The sequence below is a fragment of the Cryptomeria japonica genome, chromosome 3 (assembly GCF_030272615.1).
Source record: "Cryptomeria japonica chromosome 3, Sugi_1.0, whole genome shotgun sequence".
Classification (NCBI taxonomy): Eukaryota; Viridiplantae; Streptophyta; class Pinopsida; order Cupressales; family Cupressaceae; genus Cryptomeria; species Cryptomeria japonica.
Window position 1 is genome coordinate 177,581,966 of NC_081407.1, and position 27,195 is coordinate 177,609,160.

The following is a 27,195-nucleotide window of genomic DNA, read 5'->3' on the forward strand; positions in this document are numbered from 1 at the left end:
CTTGGGAGCAAAACCATCTATGCTCTTGCACTGAATTTATCACAAATATCCTCAATCAATAGAACGGATGAGTTTCTATATAAAAAGGTATCTAGTAATTTTTTATGTTTTTGGACATAAGTTCATTCTATAGTGACTCACTTAAGAGCCTTATAACTTGTGGTGGGGCCCATATGTCCTTTCAATAAGTTACACTATAGGAACAACTATATCCAAGGCTACAACTTTCGCTCACACCTAATTTCTATAGCGGCTCGAAGGATTTACCGCGCAAGGTCATTCCCAAGAGTGATGTGTCTCTTAGCAGGCCTCTCTTAAAAAGATAAAATTTTGAGTGTTACTAACACTTTTCTCTTGCACCTAGGACCATGAAAGCCAAGGGAGAGGATAGTGTGTGTTATAAGTAGGACCACTCGACAAACTTTGCACAAGTGTACCAATCACCAAAAACACTTGTTCTTTTTAACCAATTTTCATTGCAATGTGATCTAACTATTTGGATATGTTGCTCCAACAATCATGGTGTTCATTTTAACTTCAAAGGCAAAATGTTTTGTAGTCTAATAATTTGAAATCCTGGTCAACTGAATTGAGCACACGTTTTTGCTTGAAGTAAATTGATTGACTTTGAAGGGACAAATGGCTTGTTCTTTTTAATCTTGCCCAAAAATGAAGTGTGGATTGTGATTTTTTTTAAAGTTGATGCAAGAAATAAAAGTTGTTTTGTCTTGTTTTAAAACCCAAAATAAAATGAATCCTAACTTGCAAAAAAATCAAATTTGTTGGGTTTGAATTTGTGGTTCTTTTTAGTTTGTCAAGTGAGATTCCTTTTAAACCCAAATTCAAAAGATATGATTCATTTTATGACCCAAAATGAAAATGTGAAGTTAATTCTTTTAAGCTAAAACAGAAAGTGAATTCATTTTAAACCCAACCTTGAAAGACAAAGTTTAGCAAAAACAATTTAACTTCCTAATCTAACTCTTTAAAATCTTGCAAAAAGGGGGTTAGTCTAAACCTGCACAAAAATCAATTGGTTAGTAAAATCCGAATTTTTGGTGGGCTTCCACAAGCCTAATTTTTTTGGTTTTTCGGTTACAAGAAATTTTTTTACAACTCTCTGTTACAATAGCGCTACTCTGTGTGAAAACAAAAGTGTTATTTAACACAAAAGCGCTAAATAACCAGTGAAAGCGCTAAAAGAAACACAAACGCGCTAAAAGAACTCTGTCAGATAGAATAAATTATATCAAACATAGATCCAAAAGCACTAAAAGAAGATACGATAACATTATTTAAGGGTCAATGGCGCTAAAAGATGGACAATAGTGCCAGTTGAGAAACAATAGCGTTATTATTAGGAACAATAGCGCTAAAGTGCCCAATTTCGAAGGCGCTAAAGCGTGACTTGTGTGTCAATTAAAACATGCAAAAAGTTAGTAGTTTTTGGAAAAATGATTAGAAGGTTGCATGTTCGTTTCACGTCGGGTTCACCAAATGATGCTCTGCAAAAAAGAGATTGTTAGGACAAAGTAAAGTCAAACACAAACAACAAGCAACAAAACCAAGCATTAGTGTTAGAAATCACAATTTAAACAATAGCATAATCAAGCACATCAAGAGAGATACTAAATAAGAAATGGAAAGCATGCAAAGACAAAAGAGGTAAACTAAACTCCTCCAAATGCTGACCAAAACATTCATTGTGACTCCTCCCTTCTTCCTCTCCTCTCCAAGTTCCCAAATGAGTGTAGCTCTCAGTAGCTTTTTGCATTAGTTTTGGATGTCTTATGAAGATTCAAGATTATGAAATAAAAGCTCATGAAAATGCAAACATGAACAAGCTCAAAATGAGATATTATCTAATCTAGTGTTGAATTTAGTCCAAAAGAGTAAATGTAAATGATTATGCTAAATGCTCTCTAAAATTCACTATAGGTTACATGCATACAAGTTTTCAGGATCTAGATTAGGAAGAAATGAGCTCTATTTATAGGTAAAATGGAGCAATGGAGGGCTGAGATTGAGTAATCTCAACAAGGGTCAGGATTGAAGGGCTTAAGATCCATGTGAGGGCTTTCAATCCAATCCCAGAATGACAAATGTCGACAAGAGATGGGTTGAGAGGAGAGGGAATAAGCATTAAATGCTTGACATGACTGAAGGGTTAACTTGGGAGGTAAGGTTAATGTTGAGTTGAAAGAATAAAGCCATTATCGAATAAATAATGTCTTTATCCAATGGATAAACTCTTGTGCAAGAGTTAGTGGGAATAACCATGGTCAAAGCAATAAATGCTTGAAGAGGCCCATGGGTTAAATGAGGGTTGAGTTAGAGGTAAAGTCTCTAACCATGGGAGCAACTGGATTTAACCATAAATGGTTATGTAAGATCCATTAATGGTCATGTAAGAGCCATTAGTGGTTTGGAAGACTTTAGGGGTTAGCTTGTTGAACACATAAAGCATTAAATGTTTTTCAAAGACTTTGGAGGCTTTGAGAAGTGACTTCAAGTTGCTTAGGAATGCGACAATATTTAGGAAATGGATTGGGCTAATTAGGAATGATTAGAAAGTGGTTAGAAGGGTCTAGAAGGGGATTTAGGATTGCAAGTGGGTTTGGTGGGTGAGGGAAAACAGGATTTAAATTAAAATAAAATTAATTTATTTCAACTTGTGGTTGCAACTTGCATTTGTAGGAGAATGCAAGTGGGTGGAGGAGGGGGGGGGGGGCGATTTAATGATTTAAATAAATGTTTTATTTATTTATTTAAAAGAGGAAAATGGATTAAATTAAATAAATAAGATTGATTTATTTAATTAATTGTGAATTTGGTTTAATGAATTAATTGAAATAAATTGAATAATTTATTTAATTAATAGGAGAATGTTTGAGGATGAATTAATTAAATGTTAATTTAATTAATTTATTAATCAGATAAATAGCAAATATTTATTTAATTAAAATGGACAGAATTATGTGACTACACTTACTACTTCCCTTAAATCCTCAAAGGGGGTCCATCTTTCCTCCTTTGGAGAGATCTCTTGGAAGGCTTCTTAATTTTTCTCCACTCTATTTACATAGGACTCCCCCCTGAGAGAAGAGGGGAATTTGATTCTAAATTGCATCCTTTTTGTAATGCTCACCAAAATACCCTAGAGAAATATACCATCTATTATGCAAATAGATATTATTTTTTTTTATTCATCAATCAATGCAACACATATAAATAGAATACACATAAGCATAAAACACCCATTTACTAGATATGCACATGATCAACTTAAAGCGTAATCATAAGAGCACAATACGCAAGCAGAAATAAATACAACTCATCAAATAACATTCCATGGGGTATCTCAATGCCATTACTTATAACACCAAGAACATAGTATCATGTTTGTTACCATAGTTTAAAACATTCTTACATTTCCAACAATTACTTCTTATAGCTATATAAGAGATCATCCATTAATTTAACAATCAAATTGCATTCAATTACACCACAAATGCGATTAATTTCCTTTAGATTCATTTTAGGAGCATTGAACCGAATGTTCCTAATTCCTATTCTCTTATTTACTAGCATGCCATCACTAATCCATTACTAAACATCGCCTACAACATAGCTAATTCATTTCCTTAAGTAATAATAAACATACACATCCAACATAATACTCAATGTATAACATGTCTAAGAGACAAGTACATTAAGAAAATAATTTTATTCTTTCCAACTAAAAATATATACTTTAATTCCATCGAAAACTTATCCAAATACATCTTATTCACCCATGAATCTAAATCCTTCTTCCCATAAATTTTCAATATCCAAGATGCAACATAGATTCAACAAGAATTACAACAACATATTCTATTACAAGAATCATGATCACAACCTACTGCATCGTTTTTCATTACATATAGACTCAATATCCTGTTATATCAATAAAAATAGTTCTCAATCTACAAATACAACTATCTCATAAATCCTACTAATGAAAATGCCACATGAATCATATTACATCAATATGTTCCAAGAATCCATCCAATAGCTGAAGAGATAAAGAATCCACATCCATGCACAAAAGCATCCAATGAAGAACATCCCAATGGAAGAAGGCATCAAACCACCCAACCATGTGGAACCACACCCCCCCATGCTACAAAGAATGACACAAGGTCCCACACACACTCTAGACCTAGGTTGACACCTAACAACCAAAGAGATCTTGGCAATACAAACACCACAACTGAAAAGCAATCACATGAGCAATAATCCAAAACTCATCACATGGCTAATTCAAAAGCACAAAAACTCCCAAAGGTTACCCAACAATCATGGCATAAGGAACAAGGACGCTTGTAGGAAAGAGTGGCATCATATGCTATCCTCGCATAGAAGGAAAATATACATATACTTCGGTATCTCCACCCATCACCCTGATAGACATGTGGAACTATCTCAACCTATGAGAGAATCAAGGGAGTTTGGTTACGTTGTATCCATAACCTTCATATGCTCATCCCGAGTCTCCACTCGAGCGCTATGAGGTGGGGCAACAAAATTCCATTTTATTATCTTGTTTAAATGAATCCTAATTACCCAACCCATTTAATTAATTATTATGGTTATCACTCGTTTAAATCAAAAAAACCTCCAATGCATTTCTGGTGGTCTAGAATTGAAGCATCCTTATAAGGAACCTCTTAGCAACCTATTCTTTCATGACCCCGACCATCACATGGAATCCCACTCTCCCTAAACATGTTCCAAGACCTTAGGGTAATCACATATAATAACATCGACAAGGAGGCTCATCCATAATCACAAAATAACATCCACATATACATATGCAAATCTAAATCAACAACCAAAATGCCATAAAGCCAAATCATATAATAAACCAAGAGCCTCATCAAATAATCGATAAACAAGAGCAAGACATAATTCCCTCTTGCTTAGTCGCATCAATACAATACTCTACAACAAGGCACACATCATCTTGCTAAAGCCAAATTCAATATAACCCTCTACAACAAGGCATACATCCTCTTGTTGGAGCTAAAGCATAATCAAATATCCAAATTTGGACAATAAATCCTCTTACAAAATCACAAGGATATCGAATATAGCCTTTGGTACAAAGAACAAATCAAGAAAACTCGACACAGAAAGTCAAAATGACCAAAACACAAAAGTCAGGGCAGTATAATGCATTTACAAATTAAGACAATGCATATGTTAACTAGAATCACGCATCTGAGACACATAATAGCGTAATTACTCAGTCTGACAATGTATACATGTAATGGTGTAGTGCATTCACCAATTCCTATAGCGCTTTTGCATACTTCTGCAACATGTATGACAAATAGGGTAGCGCATATGATGATTTTTGCAATGCATTAGCTCGACATAATAGTACATACATTGAATTAGTGCATTTGCTATTAGATTTGGCACATTTAATACTAAAACTCAAAATACGAGGATACAAAATTATGACAATGCTTAGAAACACATTAAGACTACCAAATGATGTGCAAACCAGCCCAGGAAGGGCGCAACATGAAATATAAATCAAGAAGATTCACAACTGAAGGAGAAATCAAGACATAGCACAATAATAGTTCCCAGACATTTACAGGGACAACCTATAGCGAGCACAACAAGATAATCCTGACACGAGAAAGAGATAATAGACACCACCAACATAAATATAAACATCAAGCCTCTCCTTCAAGGTGAAAAGACCAACCAAAATCCAACATATAATTCTCAGACCAAACAAGAATTCAAGATCAAGCACAGCATTGCACAAAGATTGAATACAAGCCATTCACGACAATATACTAGGAAACATAGCCATTGAAATCTTATAGCCTCAAATATTATTGTTCATGAGTATCAATCATAACATCATCAACAACTACAATTAACTACAATTAACTACACTTAACAATTAAATATCAATCAATCCATGAGTATCAACCATAACATCATCAAAGAGTCTAAGCAAGTCTATCAATGCACAAAATAAAAGATGAATCGAGGAGGGACACTACACCTTCTTTAGTCACTTTGGAGATGAATGCGGCCTTGTTTTTACCCATCTGAATGTAAGAACTAGAGGAAGTGGATTTTCATATAAAGAAATGAAAGGCTCTAGGCCTTGATGGTTTTCCTATAGAATTTTTCCAAGAATTTTGCGAAATTCTTAAACTAAATCTTTTGGAGGTAGGCCAAGAGTCGCAAATGAATAAACAAATGTTGAAATATTTGAACTCTACTTTCCTATCTCTTATTCCAAAAAGGGAGGGTGCTACTTCTTTGAAACATTTCAGATCCTTTACTCTTTGTAATGTTACTTGCGAAATTATCACTAAAATTGATTGCAAAGAGGCTTAAACCTTGCCTTAATTTTTTATTTTTGAGGAACAAAGTGGACTTGTCACTGGTAGAAAAATCCTTTATGGAATAGTTATTGTTATTGAGGCCATTCATTCTATGGAAATTTCCAAGGACAAGGCCATGTTCATAAATCTTGGTATGGAAAAAATGTATGACAGGGTCAAGTGTTCCTTTTTGTAGAAAGTTATTCTTTCTTTTGGTTTTGGTAGGGCTTGGGTTGATTTGATCATGAGTTGTGTCAGTTCTACCTCCTTTTCTATTCTTATCAATGGGGAGCCTTATGAGTTATTTGGAGATTCTTGTGGTCTTTGGCAAGGGAATCCTCTCTCCCCATATTTCTTCATTGTTATGGCTAAGGGTTTGGGAAGATTTATCAAGAATGGTGTTAGGCAAGGTTTGATTCAAGGAAGGAGTTGAAATAAAAGTTTGCCTCCTCATTCTCACCTTCAATTTGTTGATGATACAACCCTAATGGGAATGACCAGAATCAATGAAGCAGTGAACTTCAAAGAGCTCTAGATATTTACTTAGCTACCTTTGGGCAAATGATTAATGGGATAAGTCATCTCTTTTTTTCTTTAACACTCCCCTTCTGATTCAAAGTAGGATTGCTTAGATTCCTAGATTTAATATTCATTCACTTCCTCTTGTCTACCTTGGAATTCCCCTTGTTATCAGATCTCAGTCCAAGGAGTTTTGGTGGGACATTATTGACAAGTTTTGCAAAAGGATCATCCACTGGACTTGCAGATGACTTTCACTACCAAGTAGGTGACTCTTTTGAAGTCATCCAGTCCAATATCTTTCGATCTACAAGTGTTTTGTTCAAGTTCCTCCTTTGAGATTCGTTAAGGAGTTTGATGCCTTTTCTTGTCATTTTTTATGGACAGACAATCTACTCTCTTCAAAATAGAGTCTTGTTAAGTGGGAGTCAGTTTGTACGTTGAAGTAGGAGGGAGGCCCGAGACTCAAGATTGTTGGGATGATGGATTAGGCTATAGCTACCAAGCTTCATTAGAGATGATGTGCCTACCAGGACTAAGAGTGGGTCAAAATTATTACTATTAATTACCTCCATGGAGTGGAGAGCACAAATGTTCCTCACTATAGCCTATTGGGGAAGGATTTTATGATTTGTAATACTCTTAAGAGAAGAGTTGAGATTATTAAAGAGGGTCATTTTGGATTTGCAATAAGGGCTCTAATACTCTCTTCTAGTATGATTCTTGGGATGGCCACCCCCTATCATCTCTCTTTTTTCCCATCTACAACCTCTTTGCAATAGTTTGTAGGACACTGGATGGTTCAAAGTGGAAGACTTCAAATTTTCTCAAAATTTGTGTCCTATGGAGATGGCGCATTGGAAGGATCTGGGAGAGTGGTCACTAGGGGGTACTAAGGAGGCTTGTTAGGAGCTTGCTAAGATTATATTTGGTAGATTCGGTAACTCCATTAAAGGGAGAGATATTCTTGCTTGGAGTCCTAACTCAAAGGGCAATTTATCAGTGGTCTTTGGTTACTCGGAGTTGGATAGACAATTGTATAGGAAAGTTGGAGTTTCTTGGTGGAAGTAGGTGTAAAACAATTTTTATTAGCCCAAATGTAATTTCTTCTTATGGTTGGTGGCTCAGTATTACTTGGGAAAAACTTCAAAAGAGAGGCTTCTAGGGTCCTTCTATATGTATTTTATGCAATAATAGTGAAGAAAATGCTTTGCATCTCTTTTTCCAATGTCCCTTCTCCAAGGAGATCTAGCACTGATGGCGGGATGCTTGAAATCATGCCTATTTTCATGCTACTTCTTTAGTTGAATTCTAGGAAAGTTTGGGTAGGCCTACAACCAAAACCTCTTTCCTTTAGGTGGCTTGGGCTATTGGTCCTTCTTTCATTATTCGGTATCTTTGGCTAGAAAGGAATCGAAGGATTTTCCAAGATACAAAAATGGTAGTGGTGCAGGTTTGGAAAAAGATCATCAATAGGCTCCATGAAGCTATTTCAAAAAAATGTGATCTTTCAGTTTCTATGGATTCTAGTGAGTTGGTTGTTACAAGGAACTTGAATATTGTGGATAGGAGCACTGGTTCCTCTATTGGTAAAAAAAATATTGACATGTCAAAAGGAAGATTCATTGGGAAGGGAGGTGGCTTCCTCCTCCTCAAGGATTTTTGAAGGTGAATACTATTGGCTCCTTTAGGGGGAATCTTGGACATACAGGGATTGATGGCATTGGAAAGAATAGTGTTGGGGATGTTATTTTCTTCTTTTTGATCTATAGAGGGAAATTCACTAATAACCTCGTGGAGGCCCTTGCTATCTTGTATGCAGTTGAAAGAGGGTGTTCCCTTGGCTAGAAAAGGATTAGTTGTGAATTTGATTCACAAGTTGTGGTGGATGTTGAATGAGTAGCGATTGGGTGGGATGGGGTGAACTAGCAACTAGCCCTGGTGGTTAGATAGTGTTGAGTTTGAGTTGCTCTATGGAATTTGTTTCCTTTCATCATATTTTGATAGAGTAGAACAGAGTTGTTGATTGCTTAGTTAGGTGGGCTTCTAAGTATTTAGAGGGGTGGAATGTTGGTGAATGGGAGATTTATATCAAAAATGTTCCCCCACTTTGTAGAAGCTAGTGGTGGAGGACAAGAATGGGTAGCTAGTTTCTTCGTCCTTTTCTCGGGGTTTGTTTCTATTGGGTTTTGGTTGATCCTTTTTAGGCTATGGCCTTTGCTTTGTAATAATTCTTTGAGATGAATAAATTTTTACCCCATTTTTTCAAATAAAAAAATGATCATGCCTCAAGAAAAATCTATTTAGTTACCCATACATATCATTTACTTCTAGTCACTCTCTTACATTTGAGAAAACTTCCTAAGCTTTTCATCTTAGAAACTCAAGACCATATAACCCTATTATGAACTATTATGAATTATATTATATGCATAATCTTTAATAGACTTTGAGTTGTTTGTAATGTACCTCCTCCATCTAGACACATTCAAAAATGAAGGATTTCATCTTCATTCTGAAGCATATTTTTCTACTAAAAAATATTATCAAAACTTTAGAAATTTGAATTATAAATATTCCAACTTTCAAAACTCTAAACAAGATAATTCTTAGAGCTTGAACAAGCTAATGATGATAATTATTATTACCAACTAGGGAAGGGTTGAAATTATTCACTGTTGTCCATCTTGGCAAGTTTCTTGATTGCTACTACACTTAGAGGCAAAAATAGTAATTTCACACAAACACGCCAAAATAACACAAAAAAGAGAATGGTCGAGAAAGGGCTATAAATTGTAGAGTAACCACCATAGGAGAAACGATAGCCCCCACCAGTCTCCAGTGTTGCAAAAGAATTCGATTGTAATTGTATGTAACAATAATTACAATAGTAGAGTTAATTCTTTATCTTTTCATTGTCGAGTGTTCTCACATTGAAATGTATTTAATAATAGTTTATGGTGATGAACCTGACAAGTTACAATGAACAATTGTAGAGCAATTCATACAATTCTCCTTAATGATAAAATCCGACTGAATTTAACTTTATGAATCCATAATCTATATAATTTAAAAAATAAATAAAAAAATTATTTTTACACATTATTGTTCACAACATCAACCAATATATAAAAAAAGGGCATGTTTAAAATTATTTAAATTAGAAAATTAAACGTAGAGTATAAGATTACTACTCTCTTTTCTTCTTTATTTTAATTATATATGCTTATAGGTTAAACCAATGAATGCAATAGTGACCTATTTATCAGAAGAAACTAACAAAATAAAATATTTTTTGAATAATATTAGCATCTGTTTTTAGAAAAATTTATGTAAAAAACATCAATAAATATCATTTTGAAGGTGCCTATCCCACTTACAACACAAATCGAGATGAAAATAAACAACTAGAGAATGATATCTTTCTTATAAAAAAATTTAAAATAAATACTAGTTAATATTCATTATAACACTCTTACTTTTATATACATAATTCTACGTAATAATACAACATTTTTTTATAAATAAATAAACTTCATTCTTTCTTTTTCTTTTTCTTTTTGACAAAGGGTTTACATCAAACCTTGATTGCATGAGTCATAGAGTGAACCTCTTCTACTAAGAGTTAAGAAATGAGAGGTACCCATTCACCAAGATCGTTTTGGACACAAGCTCGACCTCATCTCTTATGATATCAGGACCTTACACTCAACAAGACTTGATCCTTGAAATGACACTAACACAAAAGTTTGAAAAAGAAACTTTTCAAACTCTAACATTTACCATTCAATGGTAAAGTGGGATGTATATCCTCTACCGCCAAGGTCTTAAAATTATATATATATACATTCCCGCCGACGATCATCATTTTAAACGTATATACACCTACTAACTTTCCTCAAACCCATTAACGAGATATCAAGTGAAAAGCTTTTCTGCTACATCAGGCCAATTCCAAATAAGCTGAACATCTGCGCAAGTAATCTGTGGATTTAAAAGCATGGCAGAACAAGGTGAAGGTTTTATGGAGCCGTGCAAAGACACCCTAAAGAGAAAGCGACCTCAACCCCAAAACTTACCCCAACCGAAAAGATCTATCAGGCTTTTGGAAATTTCTCAGAGGACTAATTCTGTACCATTAATGCCCAGAAAGCCCAACAAGAAGAGTACAAAATCATCTGCACAGAGTCTGTTTTATCTGGGGGGAAATGATAATGAAGAGAGGGGATATGAAAGCCCTGATGACAAGAAAATTGTGGCTATTAACATTAGTATGCCACTGTTGGGTGGTACCAGTAGTGATGGATGGAGTAAAGAGCAGGACGTGGCGCTTCACAATGCCTATTGCACACTCAAGGTTTCTGCCACCTTCTGGAAAGATGTTGCCAAGCTGGTTGGTAGACCCTGCCCCTGTTTTACTATTCAAAGGGGTTTTTTTGTTTCTTCAAGCTAAAATAAAAGTCTTATGGAAAAAATTGTTCCTTTCTGGAATTTGAAGAACAATTCCTTTCAAAATTCTTAAGAGGGTTGTCACCCACCAAATTGATATCTTGCTTGGACAATACCCATGAGAGTTCCACCCCTTAGTTTTTTGTGGGTATTGTATTAAGCTGGACTAGAGTCAAAATGCTAGCTTGTAGTACCTCTAATAAAGCTTGAGAGAAAAAAGAACCTTTACAACCGGTAGCAAAAAAATTGAACTACTAAACCACAACCTAATTGATCTCTCTGAACATATGTTTAAGTGAGATAAATACAATGATGCTAGATAACATATTGTTTAACACCTCAGCATCTGTTCAGATTGACTCAAGCTTGGAGCTTTTATTTAGTCATTTCAATCTGTCTTGAGCCTTCTCTGTTTTTTTTAGCATCCTGGTTAAACCAAATCCAGCTCTACCATTTTAGTAGCAGCAACAACCTTGTTCTTCCTCTCTGGAAGTGACTGACAAAACTTGATTATAGATTTAATCACACAGAGCAACTAATTATTGAGTTTAAGAGGCTACCTTGGGCATTGAAGAGTAGCATGGAAGCTTTTTCTCCCAATGAAAATTGTGGATGCTATTGAATTTTAACTTTTGAGTGCCCAAGTCCCAGTTGGGTAAGCTCCATTAAAGTTTAATCTTTATGGGGCCATTCAGCCTGAAGACTGCTCACAATGCCTGTGAATGGAAATGGAAGTCCAGCGCTTCAATATGATGATTAATTACCTAATCCATCAGATGCTACCCTTCTGGCAACTACTGAATTTTAACTTATATGAGTGCCCAACTCCCAGTTGAATAAGCTCCTTTAAGTTCACCTCCGTATGGGGCCATCCAGCCTGAAGACTGCTCACAATGTCTGTGAATGGAAATGGAAATCCAGTGCTTCGATATGATGATTAATTACCCAATCCATCAGATGGAACCCTTCTGCCACCCTCTCTTATTCTGATTAGATTCTGAACATGCAATATTGGCTTTTTGTATGGGGCGCTCTTAACTGTTTTTAACTTTTTAATGTTTTTCTTCAGTTCTGTTACAATAATAAACTTCAGATTTGTTTTCCTGTGTTCAGTTTAAGACTTTTGTGCACTATGTGTAAACAAAATTTCTGTATCGGGGTTTGATTCAGGGTGGTGGAGACATTACGAATAGCTCGCTTTTTATACTCCAGAAGCTCAATATATATATTTTATTTTAACCCAGCGAAAGAAATGTGTGTTTCAGAATATCTGAAGATCTTATTTTATTTTTCTTTTTAATTCTGAGGCTATTCACTTTCAATTTTTTCAGGTTCCTGGCAAGTCCTCCAAGGAATGCTTTGATAGATTTTACTCGGCTTATCCAACTCCACGGTTTTCCCGATCACAGTCAAAGTTGGATGGCAAAATCCGTCGATCCCCCAAAAGGCCATTAAATCTCCATAGCTTGTTGAAGGCTACTGGGTCAACTGGTAGAAGGTTTCACTGCAATCGACAGAAAATTCTGCAAGCACATAGAACTGTGCGATGGTTACTGGGAAAACATAAAACTGCTGACAAGGGGTATGAAACAGATCTATTTTCTTCCGTGGGCGTGGAATCTGCAGATTCATCAGTCCAAACTTCTTTACTTCTTACTGGTAAACCCATCTCTCCAGATATTTTTCTCAAATCCGTTGGCAATTCAAGCCAAACAGAGTCACCCGATGGTAGAATATCATTGCCTGGATTAAAGCAACAAATTTTTAGTCCAGAAGTTTTGAAACAAATAAAAAATCCTGCTCAACATGAAAAATATATTGACTTGTTACATTTCAGAGAAGCGGCAAGAAGAAAAACTTGGACCCAAAATGCAAAAATCCCAGCCAGCTACATAGTAAAAGAGACTCCAGAACTGCTACAGAGAGAGGCAATTTATGCGGCAAAAGCTGCTCTGGCTGCTGACACTCAACAAATGCTTATACAATCACAGAGTTCTGGATTGGGTGAAAATGATGACGATAGAAGTGAAGAGGAATATGAAGATTTTGCGGATGATGATGAAACAATTGGATGTGGGCTGATTAATCTCTGTGTTATACATACAAAACAAAAAAATTAGTTCTACGGAGCAAAACCCTCATAACCCTCGTGATATGTGAAAATCATGACGTTTTTGAAACCAGATTAGCTACAGCCCAAACAATTAACTACACTTAACAATAGAACATATTTCTACTGTAATTGCTTAAAATGGTACACTGGAAGCTGATGTTCCTTGCTTTTGTCGATGAATATCGTCCATCTGTTAGAAACAGAGCATAATTTTTTGAAAACCACCATTAATATATTTGTAAAGCCTCTCCTGTCAGGACTTTTCATTTATGGACTAGCAAATACTTTTGAATTCTGCTGTGGAAATCATTAACTAACTGTATGGTCATTACTATATGTTGAACTCGATTAGAAGAAAAACATGCACAATGATCATTGATACATATAAAGTAGAAATTACACTATACTAAGATTAATCTGCTAAACTCCCAGGTGTCTGATGATAGTTGACTGGAGTTCTTAGCGCATCAAGAGAAGAGAAATAAAAGTGAAATAGCACAAAAAGAGAAATAAAGCCCAAATCTCTAAAGAAATAGTCAATACAGCAATATCAATATCAATGAGGATAAAGTCGTAAGAGTGGGTAGTCTGTAGCCAACAGCAGGGCCAGTGTTAGGGCCAGTAAGGTAGAAAGTGCTGTCATATTTGTTGAGAAAGGCATCTAGCTCAAATCTTTTGGGCAAACCTGGATTTGCGAAAGAAGTGAATTGCCGATCATATACTACAAAATGAGCCTTATTACTTGCAATTACAGCATTGCCATCTTCTCTGACATAAACCCCTGCAACCAGGAAGTTTCCCTTGAACGTATTTTCATTTGAAGAAGACTCTTGTCTGTAGAAAGACACTTCCCACTATGTATTATTCGGGATTCCACATACTGGGCATATAAGATGTCATATTTAAGTTCTTGACCCATAGTAGTTGAATTATAGGTGGGTAAGTCAATAAATTTAGGAATTATTTGTAGAGCAGCTGATCCCATGAATATTTATTTTTGCTACTGATGTCCCCCACCGGTGGTAGGGACCTTGGCATTCCATCTGAGATGATGCCTTGATGCTTATCAAGCAACTGTCTAGCTGCAGGGTCTATGTGCTTTTGTCCTCCTTCTCTCTCTTTTGCAAACTGCTCTTTCCTTGTCACCTTGGAGCTAGGCATGAGGGCATAGCAAACTGCACCTTTCTCTGCAATCTCCTTCGTGAACTGTTTACCTTCTACCATCAGCACCTTTGCATCCTTTCCCTTTGATTCCATCTCTTCCTCTATCAGAGGTAAGAGTTATATCACCTTCCCATCCTTGGTGATTGAGTAGGTGTTTCTCAATCTGAAACTCCACCCAAGCTTGCTCTTCTACCACTGCTTGTTGACCTTGGGTGAGCCATGAAACCTTATAGGGGTAAGGATGAGGCAGCTTTCTAAGCTTAAGCTTTTCTACCATCTCAAGGGACACAATTTTCAATGGATCCGAAGTCTATCAGAACCTTGCATACCTTTCCTCTTGCCTTGCAAGTGGTTTTGAAAAGAGATTTCCTTTGTGTAGGCTCCTTGTCAGGTACCTTCATGGTGGTTACTGCTCTCCTCGTCATCAGAGCCTCTCCTCTTTCAGGATAGCCATAGCTATCAAGAGCATTAACACTTTGATAGGTGTTTGCACTTGCCACGCTTTGACAATTAGATTCTTGCACCAAATTGCTTATTCTTTCTCCCATGGAGCCAGAAGCCTTCTCCGGCCACCTATTCGCCATATGCCCTTCTTGGTTGCAGTTGTAATACCTAGGAGGTCCTCTACCTTGGGATCTTCCTTTAGAGGGTGTTCTTCTACCCCTAAAGCTCCCTCTTGGATTGTAGCCCCCTCCTTGGTTGTAACTGCTCTCTCCTCTATTGCCTTCTTGGTTAGAGTCTCCTTGGTATCCAAAACCATTTCCTCTACCTCTGAAGGGGCCTCTTCCTCCTCTTTGTTGTCTCCCTTTACCTTTGCCACTTTGATCCTGCCTTCTCTTCAACTTCTCCTCCACCTTGAGTGCCAACTGAAAGCACTTTTGGACTGTCTCCGGGGTGTGGAGATTCAAGTCTTCTTGGATTGTAAACCTCAACCCATTGAGATATCTCGCCACCTTCTCATCTTCACTCTCTTTCACCTTGGTCCTCACACACAAATTCATGAACTCCTCGGTATGGGAACTCATGTCCATCTCCTTTTGTTTCAAATTATGTCTCCTCCTATGCAATTGGATATTGTAGTTCATTGGGACATAGGCTTCTTTCACCAAAGCCATCATCTTCTTCCATATAGCTACTCTTCTCTTTCCCTCTTTCACCCTCTCATCTTGGGTGAAAGTCCACCAAGTCAGTGCAGCTCCTTTCATTTTGGATTGAGCCATCTTCACCCTTTGGTGGTCTGGTATGTCTTTACTTTCAAAAAAATTGTCCAAAGAGTCTATCCACTCCATCACTGTGTCAAGCTCTATTTTGCCTGCAAATATTGGCAGATCCATCTTCACATCCATTGTGCTCTCCATGGACTTAAGGACACTCATCAGGGGTCTCTGGTCTGCAGGTACCTCTAGCTCTTCCTGCATAGGGATCTCCTCTTCATCCCCTTCATCTCCAGAGTCTCTCTCTCCCCTCTCCACTCTATCCTTCAACCGGTCCATCTCATTTCTCAAGCCCTAATTCTCAACCCTGACTGCTCTACTCTATGCCATCTGCTTCTTCACTAGGACATTCAACTCCGCATTGGTCATTCTTGAAGGTGCCTCATGGGATCCTTCTTCTTCCAACATCTTGTCTTCTCCTGCTCTTTCAAAGGACACTCCTTTCTCTGATACCACTTGATGCAGAGCCCTACTCACACACCTAAGGACAAGCCCAAACAAGGTTAGACTTATGACCCCTCAAATGACTACTAGGGTCTTGCAAGGAAGGACTCCGCACCTTGGATGAAACTACACACGCATTCACTAAGCTTGGGCCTACTCAAGATGAGTAAAAGGCTTCAACTCCTCAAACATACCTTACTGGTGACTCTTACTCTTAGAGATTTGGAATTTGGTCAATACTTGACATCTAAGAACTCTTTCAAACCCTAGTTTTGGTTTTGGGCACCAATTCCTTATATCTTCTTTGGAAATCTACCCCCTAGGCTTGTAGCCCTATTTTGTGATAGAATGGACCTTAACTCAAAAATGTTCCACACACCCATACAAACAAATTATCATTTCAGACACCCTTTTGGAAGTTGTACTGATCCCCAAAATGGTTTGGCCGGATCTGCAATTACAAGGTCAATTCCCTTTAGAGGCTAAGAGACCTAATAGGGGCAATTAGCCCTATTTTCCAATGCAACTACCTTTACCGGTACACCAAATGACAAATCAACTCTACAAGCATGTGGGGGATAGTGAGAAACCTCTAATTCCAGGTTGCACACTTGGAATCCACCGCTATGACAACTTATGATGACTATCCTAAATCTTGTCCTAGGTAGTCACATAGAGATGCCTACCTAATCTTGTTCCTTTCTCCACACAGCAAAGTTTCCCCTGCAACAAACCATGAAAAGACTAAAGTATAGAGGCTTATCCTACATCCCTCAAAAGGAAGAGTCTTCTAATGGACTGGAGTGCAAGATAAAGCCATTTTTGTTCAAAACCCTCTCCAAACCCTCACTTTCCGGGTTACAGTCAGAAGAATGGAGGGTTCTCTCTACTCCAGAATAGTTAAGACCTCAAACCTCCACCAAAAGAAAGCTATTTCATCTCTCTACCTACTCCATGGATGGTGGGATCCAAATCAATCCGTACAGGCACGTGCAACTCCTGTAAACTCGGAATTTCTGGGAAAACTATAATATTTTGTGTATTATTGCTTCACAAACTCCAACTACAACAACAACCCCCTTGGGAATCATGCCCACAAGGCTTATACAACTCTCCAACGGTTGCCCACTGAACTTGGAGTAGGTTGGAGCCGTTGAAAGGCTTCCCCCAACCGATTTTCAAAAAGTTGCACTCAAAAGTTGCATTTTTGCAATTTTGCACAAAAAGTTGTCATCTAGGCTAAGGTTGGAATCCACATACATGGATCAACCAAACACACATGAAACATGTCTAAAAACCTATCAAACACAAATCTAAACCATCTCTACTACCCCTATTGACCACATTGTCCCAACTGGCTTCTCAAATTGCCTAATTGGTGACATGGGCTTACATGGTGGGGTTTATTTGCATACATGAAACACAAGACACTCTTAAGACACCCTAATGATCCTAGTCTTCATCCTTAGGGTCATGAATAGCTTGATAATGAGGTGCTCCTGCACCAATAAATTTTTACCCTCTTTTTCCAAAAAAAAAATCATCATGCATCAAGAAAAATCTATTTAAATACCCATACATATCATTTACTTCTAGTCACTCTCTTACATTTGAGAAATCTTCCTAAGCTTTCATCTTGGAAACTCAAGACTATATAACCCTATTATGAACTATTATGAATTATATTATATGCATAATCTTTATTAGACTTTGAGTTGTTTGTAAAATGCCTCTTTCATCTAGGAACGTTTAGAAATGGGGGCTTTCATCTTCAGAGCTCATTTTTCTACTAAAAAATATTATCAAAACTTTTGAAATTTGAATTATAATTATTCTAGCTTTCAAAACTCTAAATAAGACACAATTCTTAGAGGTTCAATGATAATTATTATTACCAACTAGGGAAGGGTTGGAATTCTTCGTTATTGTCCATCTAGCAAGTTTCTTGATTGCTACTACATTGAGAGGCAAAAATAGTAATTTCACACAAATACTCCAAAATAACACAAAAAGGAGAATGGACGAGAAAGGGCTATAAATTGTAGAGTAACCGCCTAGGAGAAATGATTTAAAATAGAAAATTAAATGTAGAGTATAAGATTACTACTCTTTTTTTTTAAAATTATATATGCTTATAGGTTATCTATAGAAACTGATAAATAAAATGATTTTTGAATAATATTAGCATATCTATTTTTAGAAAAAATTATGTAAAAGACGTCGACAATATCATTTTGAAGGTGCCTATCCCACTTAAAACACAAATCGAGATGAAAGTGGCCACCACTTTTTGGGTGGTTTTAGGTCATGATTTTGTAACACCATTTGACAATTTCATGTATTGTATCACCTATATATTAGGTGTGCGAGATGTAGATTGTATGTAAGTGTCTTATGGATGAACTGAGTTATCTTTGAATCTTTGCTTGGTGATAATCCCGTGAGAAGCTTGTTCTACAAGAATATTGTATTTTGTTGATTTCTAAACAATATATTGGGCTCTTTTGGAGTGTGGAGTTTTTCTCCCAAAAGCATTTTCCCCACATAAATCACTATGTTGTGCTATGCATGTTATTTATGTTTATTTCTATTAAGTTTTTGTAACTATTGTAAAGATCTGAAAATTTTTGCATAACCCTCCTTTCAAGGTTAGTGTAGGAATTTTTTTCGCTATCTTAATTTGTTTTCACTATTTTAATCTAAAGTCACATATGCTCTATTTTAAAAATAAACTTTATAATCCTTTTGTTTTAACTGTCCAATACTAATTAGGTTATGTATAAGGCCTAGAACATTATTACAAATTTGGGATATATTACTTTTTTCCTTGCTCTCTTCTAATGTTTATGATTCCTCTCTACATGATTATAACAAGCACTATCTAACTTTAGATTGAATCAATTCATAATTTTTGAAAATATTGCTCTTTTTTTGGTAATATGATTATAACAAGCACTATCTTTCATTTTCTTTTAGGGGTAAACACTCTTGAAATGAAGCTATGAATAGGTGAGGTTTGAACCTTGTTGGTAAGAACCACAACTTAACCATCATACTATGTCAAGACTAGTTTCTTATTACAATCAATATCTAGGTAATATATTTCTTTTATTTTCTTCAACAACATTACAATCAGTAAGCATAGAACCATAATTTCCATTTACATTCGCTTAAAAATTTACACTTTGCTTATTTTAATCATACCTCTTTTCTATAACAACCATATTTTTTCGCAATAATGGCATTGGATGCTTGATTTATTGTACCTTAGTTTCTTTCCTTGTGTATAGTTGTTGCTATTTCCTCTTCCACTTGCTTCATGGTAACTGTGATTTATCCAAGTTCCTCCTTCATTATGATTATTGGTCATCCCTCTTGCAAATTGTCTCTATTTAACTTTGTTGCTTCTTTATGCCTCTTTCAAAGCTTGGAGACAATCCCTACTAAAATTATCCTCTTTGACTTTTTCTCATGAATGATACTCGTGATATGAATGCTTATTCTAAGGAATAATTGGTTATTTAAATTAGTCTTTGCTCATTATTTTGTAGCAAAACCATTAAAATGTCCAGAGATAATATTAGAAAATCCTTTTAGCTTTTAATAAAAATAACTATTAGGTCAAACCTTGCTAGTAGACTCCTCAATATTCTTCCATCATCAAGAGTTTCTCCATTCACTCTAATTTGATTGACAAAACTTGTTGCATGAGTATAGAAATACATTTACAATTTTACTAAATATTCTTCCATCATCAATAGTTTCCCCATTCACTCTAATTTGACTGACAAAACTTGTTGCATGAGTATAGAAATCGCTCATGAATTCCCTTAAAATTTACAATTTTACTAACTTCTCTTTGGTTGTACCTTGAGAATAATTTTGTAGGGTCTCCCACAATTCCTTTAAATTAGTTGTTGTTGTAATCCTTAGAAAGATAGACTTGTCAATTGCTTGTGTTATGAAGATAAAACCTTTTTATTCTTCGTGTAATTTCCCTTTGATAAGTCCTTCTAAACTTAAGTGAGAGAATTATATCCTCCTAAAAATTAGGGTTTCAAATACCCATTAAGTTCTAAAGCTCTTTTTATCCAAATAGAATCTTCATCTATGTACTTTAACATTCATAATTCTTTCCATTAAAACATTAAAGTGATGGTTGTGTCACATTGCTACTCATGTTGTCCATTCCAAAACAACTTCTTTCCTTGACAACATATCTCTTTTCATAATCTATTTTTGTTGGTGTATATTATGTCTTCTAATTGAACTTTGCTTAAGTTGACGTAGGACAATGCATTTCATTGTAGTTTGCATATGAGACGCTTGAGGAAGTGTGCATCTAGGGAAGATGGTTATAGGAAAAATTCCATCTTTTGTGGTCTTATCTTGTTGTTACATTCCATCTTCGGTGGGTTATCCACCTCTTGTGAAATATTTTATTATTTCTCCTACCTTGTATCTCATTGGGCCACATGTCATGATTGTGTGCTCTCATGGCCTTGCCTTTATAAGCATATTCATTTACATTATAATCCAGTTCAATCCAGTTGATTGATCTTGTTGCATCATTGATAGGAATACAGTTTGTTCTTGTCACATATTATTTCTTTCTTAATCTTGTGCTTTTCATTGGCCTCTAGATCTTTCTTTATGCAAATTCTCACATGAACTCATAGTCGAGACCCATTGCATTGTTAGCTTGAGTCTACATTCCCCTAAGTTACACTTAAGGGGGGGTGTTGGTGTAAATTATGTCTCATAATTACACTTTACTTAAGTTGACTTAAGATAATGCATTTCATTGTAGTTTGCATATGAGACACTTAGGGAAGTGTGCATCTAGGGAAGATGGTTGTAGGAGAAATTCTACCTTTTGTGGTCTTACCTTGTTGTTATATTCCACCTTTGGTGGGTGATCCATCTCTTGTGGAATATTTTATTATTTCTCCTACCTACCCCTTCCTACCTTGTATCTCATTGGGCCACATGTCATGATTGTGTGCTCTCATGGCCTTCCCTTTATAAGCAGGCTCATTTACATTGTAATCCAATTCAATCCAATTGATTGATCTTATTGCATCATTGATAGGAATGTAGTTTGTTATTGTCACATATTATTTCTTTCTTATTCTTGTGCTTTTCATTGGTCTCTAGATCTTGCTTTAGGCAAATTATCACAATTTTAATATAACTTTAATTGAATAAGTAGAGGCCCAAGACTATGAGAAAAAACTACAACAAAATCTAAAGTACTGGGTGATCCCACAATAATGACCCACTTTTTTGCCAAATTTGATATTGAAATCAACATTTTGAACTAAATCTTCACTTCCTGATACCTATAGTAGTTAAACCGTTAGGAATTTGAAGATGATGTGAACTATTGATTTGTGAGATTTTGTTACGCATAAATTTTTTTAATACAAATGATAAAATTTTAATTTTTAATTATAGGTTTGTAACATTAATATCTAATGGTCTCTTCATGGTGCAAAGGTGCCTCTTCTCAACATTATACGGTTTTCAAGAACTCTTCTCAGACGGTTGGGCAGGATCTTCACATCAATGGCTCTAAAGTGCTTGTGGTGGATTCTGATGGATCTGTCCCCTTGGTCCCTGGGACGGGATCTGATACTCCTGCAGTGGATGTTGTTGATGGTGTTGTCCCTTCTGCTGACGTTTCAAATGGTGTTCCTACTTTGATTCCTTCTGAGCCATCTGGTGGCCCTGATATTTTATAGATTGTTGGTTCTGCCTTTGCAACTAGGTGTGATAGGATTCTGGATGGTACGTCTATTGGTGCTACCCCTATACCTGTTTTTGTTCCTGTTTCTGTTTCTGATGCATTTGCTAGAGTTGTCCCTTTGTCTGTTTCTTCTTCCAGGGATGTGTCTGGCCTTGGATCTACTGCTCTTGTTGGCTCTTCGATGTTTGTTGGCCCCTCCTTGGGCATTGGGTTTCCTATGTTAGATTCGCTGGAGTGGCAAGTTGAGGTTGCTAAGGTTGAAGAAGGTTGGATTTTAGTTAAAAGAAAACATTCTAAAAGGTCTTCACCCTCTTTTGACATGACCCTTAGATCCCAAAAGAAGGGATCCAAAGGGAAATCCTAATGTTGGTTGTTTGCTCCAGGTTGGGGGGGTTGTTGTTAAAACCCCTTTGGGTAGCTTCTTTTTTACTACTCGTTTATTTCTCCATTTGGATATCGGTCTGCCTGCAGATTTCCCATGTATATGCTTTTATTTGTCAGACGGCTTTTCTTTTTGGAGGGGTCAGTCTTTTTCAATCCCCTTTCTTGGCTTTGTTCCGTCTCGTCTTAGCTTTGTTTCGTTTAGTGGTTATTCTTGAATATCTTTAGATGTGGGTTTCAGGTTCCCCCAAATTAACCTGTTTTGTACAGGGTTTTGATTCCCTTCAAAACTTGTTTTCCCTTATTCAAAAACATTAATATATAATGCTTGCATTTTGTTTCATCATTTTATTGAATATTTTTCTAATTAAGTTTTGAATTCAAAGTAATTATAATTTAAACATAGGTGTATAACATCGCACATAACGTGTTTTGTATGAAACTCAAAAGAAATTGTTGGAACAAGGACATCAATACCTAATGTGGCGATATTTTTCAAAAGAAAACACTAATTTACTATTTTTTCATGTGTAGAACAAAGAGCTTAATGTTTAGTGAAAAGCTAATGTTTAGTAAAACATTAAAAAAAAATTACAATAAAATCAAAATTTATTAATATTATACTTATTAGAAATCTCATTTCGAGGGCTATGATCTCATTTGCAAGTCCACCCCAAGCTTTGAAAGTCAATTTTTTTGAGGAAAATTGAAGAGGGATGGGAAGTAAGCATTGCCAAGGACCTTCATTTGAAGGACCCTTTAATTCCTTTGTTCAAATGTAATGCATTACCAAACAAAATTGAAAAAAAAAACCTTTCAATGACGTTAATTTTCAAAAATGAAAAAAAGGGACCTTCGAATTCCCTTTATTCCTTTTTTGACAATTTCCATAAAATGAATAAAAGGGGCTTTTGAGTGAAGATTCTTTTTTTTTTTCTATTTTTGGAAATTACCTTTATTCCAAGCTTTTCAAACATCTAATGAACACTCACCTTTGAACATAGGTACATTTGTTTGAATAAAAACCATTGTACAAAGGTGTTATTAACTTATAACCTCCATTTTGGTTCAAAATGTGGTGTCTCAAGTTTGTAATCCATTATCGTGGGGTTACCCTACTATTATGGGTAAGCACACAATAGTAAGTCCCAAATTTAGGACATGAGATTTTTCATTTTGAATAGAGGTGGAAGTAAGAAACACCTCATTTGAAAGTATTTCTTTGAATGAAGGTGTCTTTTTCTCAAAGGTGTAATGTTAAAAAACCTTTGAACTAAGGTAATTTCCATAAATAGAAAAAGAGACCTTTGTTTGAAGGTTCCTAAAAATTGCAAAAATGACATACCTTTGAATGAAGGTCCTTCAAACGGGCCCTAAAAGTGACCTTTGCATCTTAGGCCTCATATTTTCCTCATTTTTTTGTTTCAAACTTTGGGTTGGACTAGCAAATGAAATGAATATAACAAGATAATTTGCAAGATTGTAGCACTCAAAATGAGCTTTCTAACAAGTATAATTTTGAGCATATTTAGTTTTACAATTATATTTAATTTATATTTTCTAGTGAACATAGGTTTTTCAACAATTGTCAAAGTCTTTGCTCGGACATATGGAAAATGTTGAGACATGGACCAGCTAGGACTCGAACCTAGGACCTTCCATACATTGTTGGAGTGCTCTACCACTGAGCTACTGGCCCCTCTTGGACCAATCCATCGTCGGTCCGGGTGTGACTTATTTCCAACACCAACACCCCCCCTTAAGCCACACCTCTCCTGTGCTTGGGGCTCCTAGCCTGGACCTGGCTCTGATACCATGTTGAGACATGGACCAACTAGGACTCGAACCTAGGACCTTCCATACGCTGATGGAGTGCTCTACCACTGCGCTACTGGCCCCTCTTGGACCAGTCCATTGTAGGTCTAGATGTGGCTTATTTCCAACACCAACAGAAAATAGTAAAATAGATGAAATAAAGAATTAAAAATATATGTGAACCAAGTATTGATGCTCTTAATTCAACAAAAAAGAAGTTAACTCAAATGTAATAAAAAAGCATTACAAAGTAATCTATATATAAATCATAGTTAATCTACTTTCAAAAGATATAAAAATTTTGCGTAACAAAAAATTATGAAAAAAATATCCATGCACTAGATGCCAATGTTATAAATCTATGTTTAGAAAATTATAATTGTATCCTTTCCAGAAATTAAGTTATGCTTTACAAAGGTAATGTCACTTTTTAAAAATATTGTTAAGAAAAACAAGTTATTAAATGTTATGTGCAAAAACTAATAAATTATTTCTTGAATTAAAAAAAAAAAAAAAAAGAGATTTATAATCTACAAACAATCTTAAGAATCACTTATTCCCATCATCTTCAAATGTTTGACAATATAGTTGCTATAGATGTCAAAAAAATAGAAATTTGGTTCAAAATGTTGATCTCAATGTCCTACTTTGTTCAAAAAGTGGGACACACTATTGTGGGATCAACTTTATATAAAAATAAAAAACACATACACAAGAAAACATGCACAAATTAATAATTCTATTGATAAAAAAATGCTGTAGCATAGAGGTGCTCTTTCTTCTCCTCTTTTTTTTCTACAATGAGAACTATCACATATAGATAGAGTTTTCCTACACACTTCTTTCTAGGAAGAGCCAAAACAAGGTATTAAAATATTACATGTTCTAAAGACTTCTTGACTCGCATTCCAAATTTCAAGCCTTGATTTATATAGTGTGCCTCGACTCATAATCTTGAATTTTACAATATGAAATTACCCATAATCTTGATTTGTACTCCAAGCTTCTGTGCCCACTTTCTAACTTTGATTTGACATGAGTTATACTCTAAACTTAATTGGTACTCTAAGCTTCTAACTTGGCTTTCACTGAGACTCTATCTTGACTTAAATGATTGTACTTTTGACATCAATACATTTGTAAATGAAAGCTTTAGGCAAATAAAAATAAAAATCTAAGATTAAGTTATCCCATTAAAAGGATTTTTTCAATTATTAAAAAATAGTTTTTAATGAAACTTGTAGTTGTAGATACTTAGAATTGACACATCATCAATTACATAATAACTCAACCATTTCCTTCATAATTGATTGAATAAATCCTTATTTATTTGATTAATTATCTTGTCTAAATCTTCTTATTTATTAAATAATATTTTATTCTTCAGTTAATAAAGTCAATATTCACCTATACTCCATATCTAGCTTAAAAATATTTAATCATCCTAGCCTTATAGTCCACCTTAGATAAATAAATCCAAATATTTATCTATCTAATTCTTCCCATCTTCATCTGAAAACTAAATAAATATATCTATTTATTTAATTGTTTATTTTCTCCACTTTCCAGTAAGGGCTAAAATCAATTAGCCCTTCAATCTCCCACTTGCAAACACCAAATCCTAGTCAACTTCTCTCAAATCATGCACATTCCTCCAAGGTGTATAAATGCATAAGCTTTGTACAAGTCAAGTCAAAGTACTTGCGCATCCCTCAAGGGTACTCCCAAGTACCCTTTCAATTATGACCATCCACCTTTTACAAGGGTATCCTCAATCATAGATTTCAAATCATCTTGGCACCTTCTCTATCAACAAACCATGTGAGGATACTTGTCCTCCTCTCATCCTCAAAAGGGTCTCAAAAAATTTGATCCTTTGATCTTTACTTTTGATCCTATCCATCTAAAATGAAGCTAAGGAGCGGAAAATGCTTCCTAGCACTAATCTAATGGGGAAGATAGTTTTTACAAATCTTAACTACATAAGCAAAAACACATTTAGATATAGATATTAAACATGCATGAAGATTATACCATATAACACAAGATATATTGTGCGGAAACTCTTTCAAGGGAAAAACCCTACACTCCAAAAGCACAATACTTTGTATTACAAAAACAACAGTTACAATACAATAGTTGTACACTACTTCTTCAATAGGAGTCTTCAACAATCAATCAAACAACACTCTAAATCGATTTCGACAACATAACATTTCATCTACAGAGATAGCATGACTAATAGTCTCCAAGGCTATCTTATATAAAGAAATACAACCCAAGAAGTAGCTTCTAGATGAAGATACAAGATGCAGACGTGCAAAACATTTGGCACTATCTTTCAGCCACCTAAAAGTATGCAAATGACTCATGTACATCTCCAAATGACTCCTTATTCAAACCTTCTCATATGGGCACCTAAAATTTACTATCTTGGGGTATAATGAATGCTCTTACACATCTTATAGTTGTCATAAGAATCTATCATAGATATTGTCATGACTTAAAGAACTTATGGCTGTAAGAGAATCTATCATAACATGACCATAAGTAGCACACATTTTGTTACAACTTGTCATAACCCAAATCGAGCGCCAATCTTCTCCATGCAAAAGGTATCTCATTCCACTTGTCCAATTTTGTCATAGAATTTGTCACAGGTTGTTATATTAAGAGTGTCATAATAACCGTCAATTGTTATTACATGGCACTTGTCAAGATCCTCAAAGTGGGATGTCTACTTCCACATGTGCAACATGTGTCATACATTCACGACCAAGTAGAATACCATCCAACTTGTGGGTCCCACTAGATGACTAAACATTTGTAGACCATTAAAGGCCCTTCCGAAGGATATTAGTATTACCTGGTCTGTGGTTGGTCACAGGCGTAAAGGGAAATCTTCTCCCCTACCCCATACCCCCCCTTGTGGGCGTTTGGGTGGCC

General features: G+C 35.6%; 1 protein-coding gene across 2 annotated transcripts; it reads left to right on the top strand.

Annotated features, from left to right (window-relative positions):
• Window positions 1-10,785: 10,785 nt before the first annotated feature.
• Window positions 10,786-13,752, top strand: LOC131048580 (uncharacterized). 2 transcript variants are annotated; one of them, XM_057982579.2, is made up of 3 exons: window positions 10,786-11,313; window positions 12,701-13,028; window positions 13,207-13,401. In XM_057982579.2, the coding sequence occupies exons 1-3, from the start codon at window positions 10,921-10,923 to the stop codon at window positions 13,263-13,265; spliced, it is 780 nt and encodes a 259-aa protein (XP_057838562.1). In that variant the 5' UTR covers window positions 10,786-10,920; the 3' UTR covers window positions 13,266-13,401. The 2 variants fall into 2 exon arrangements, with proteins under 2 accessions (XP_057838562.1, XP_057838560.2); XM_057982577.2 differs by having other exon boundaries at window positions 12,701-13,752.
• Window positions 13,753-27,195: the final 13,443 nt, after the last annotated feature.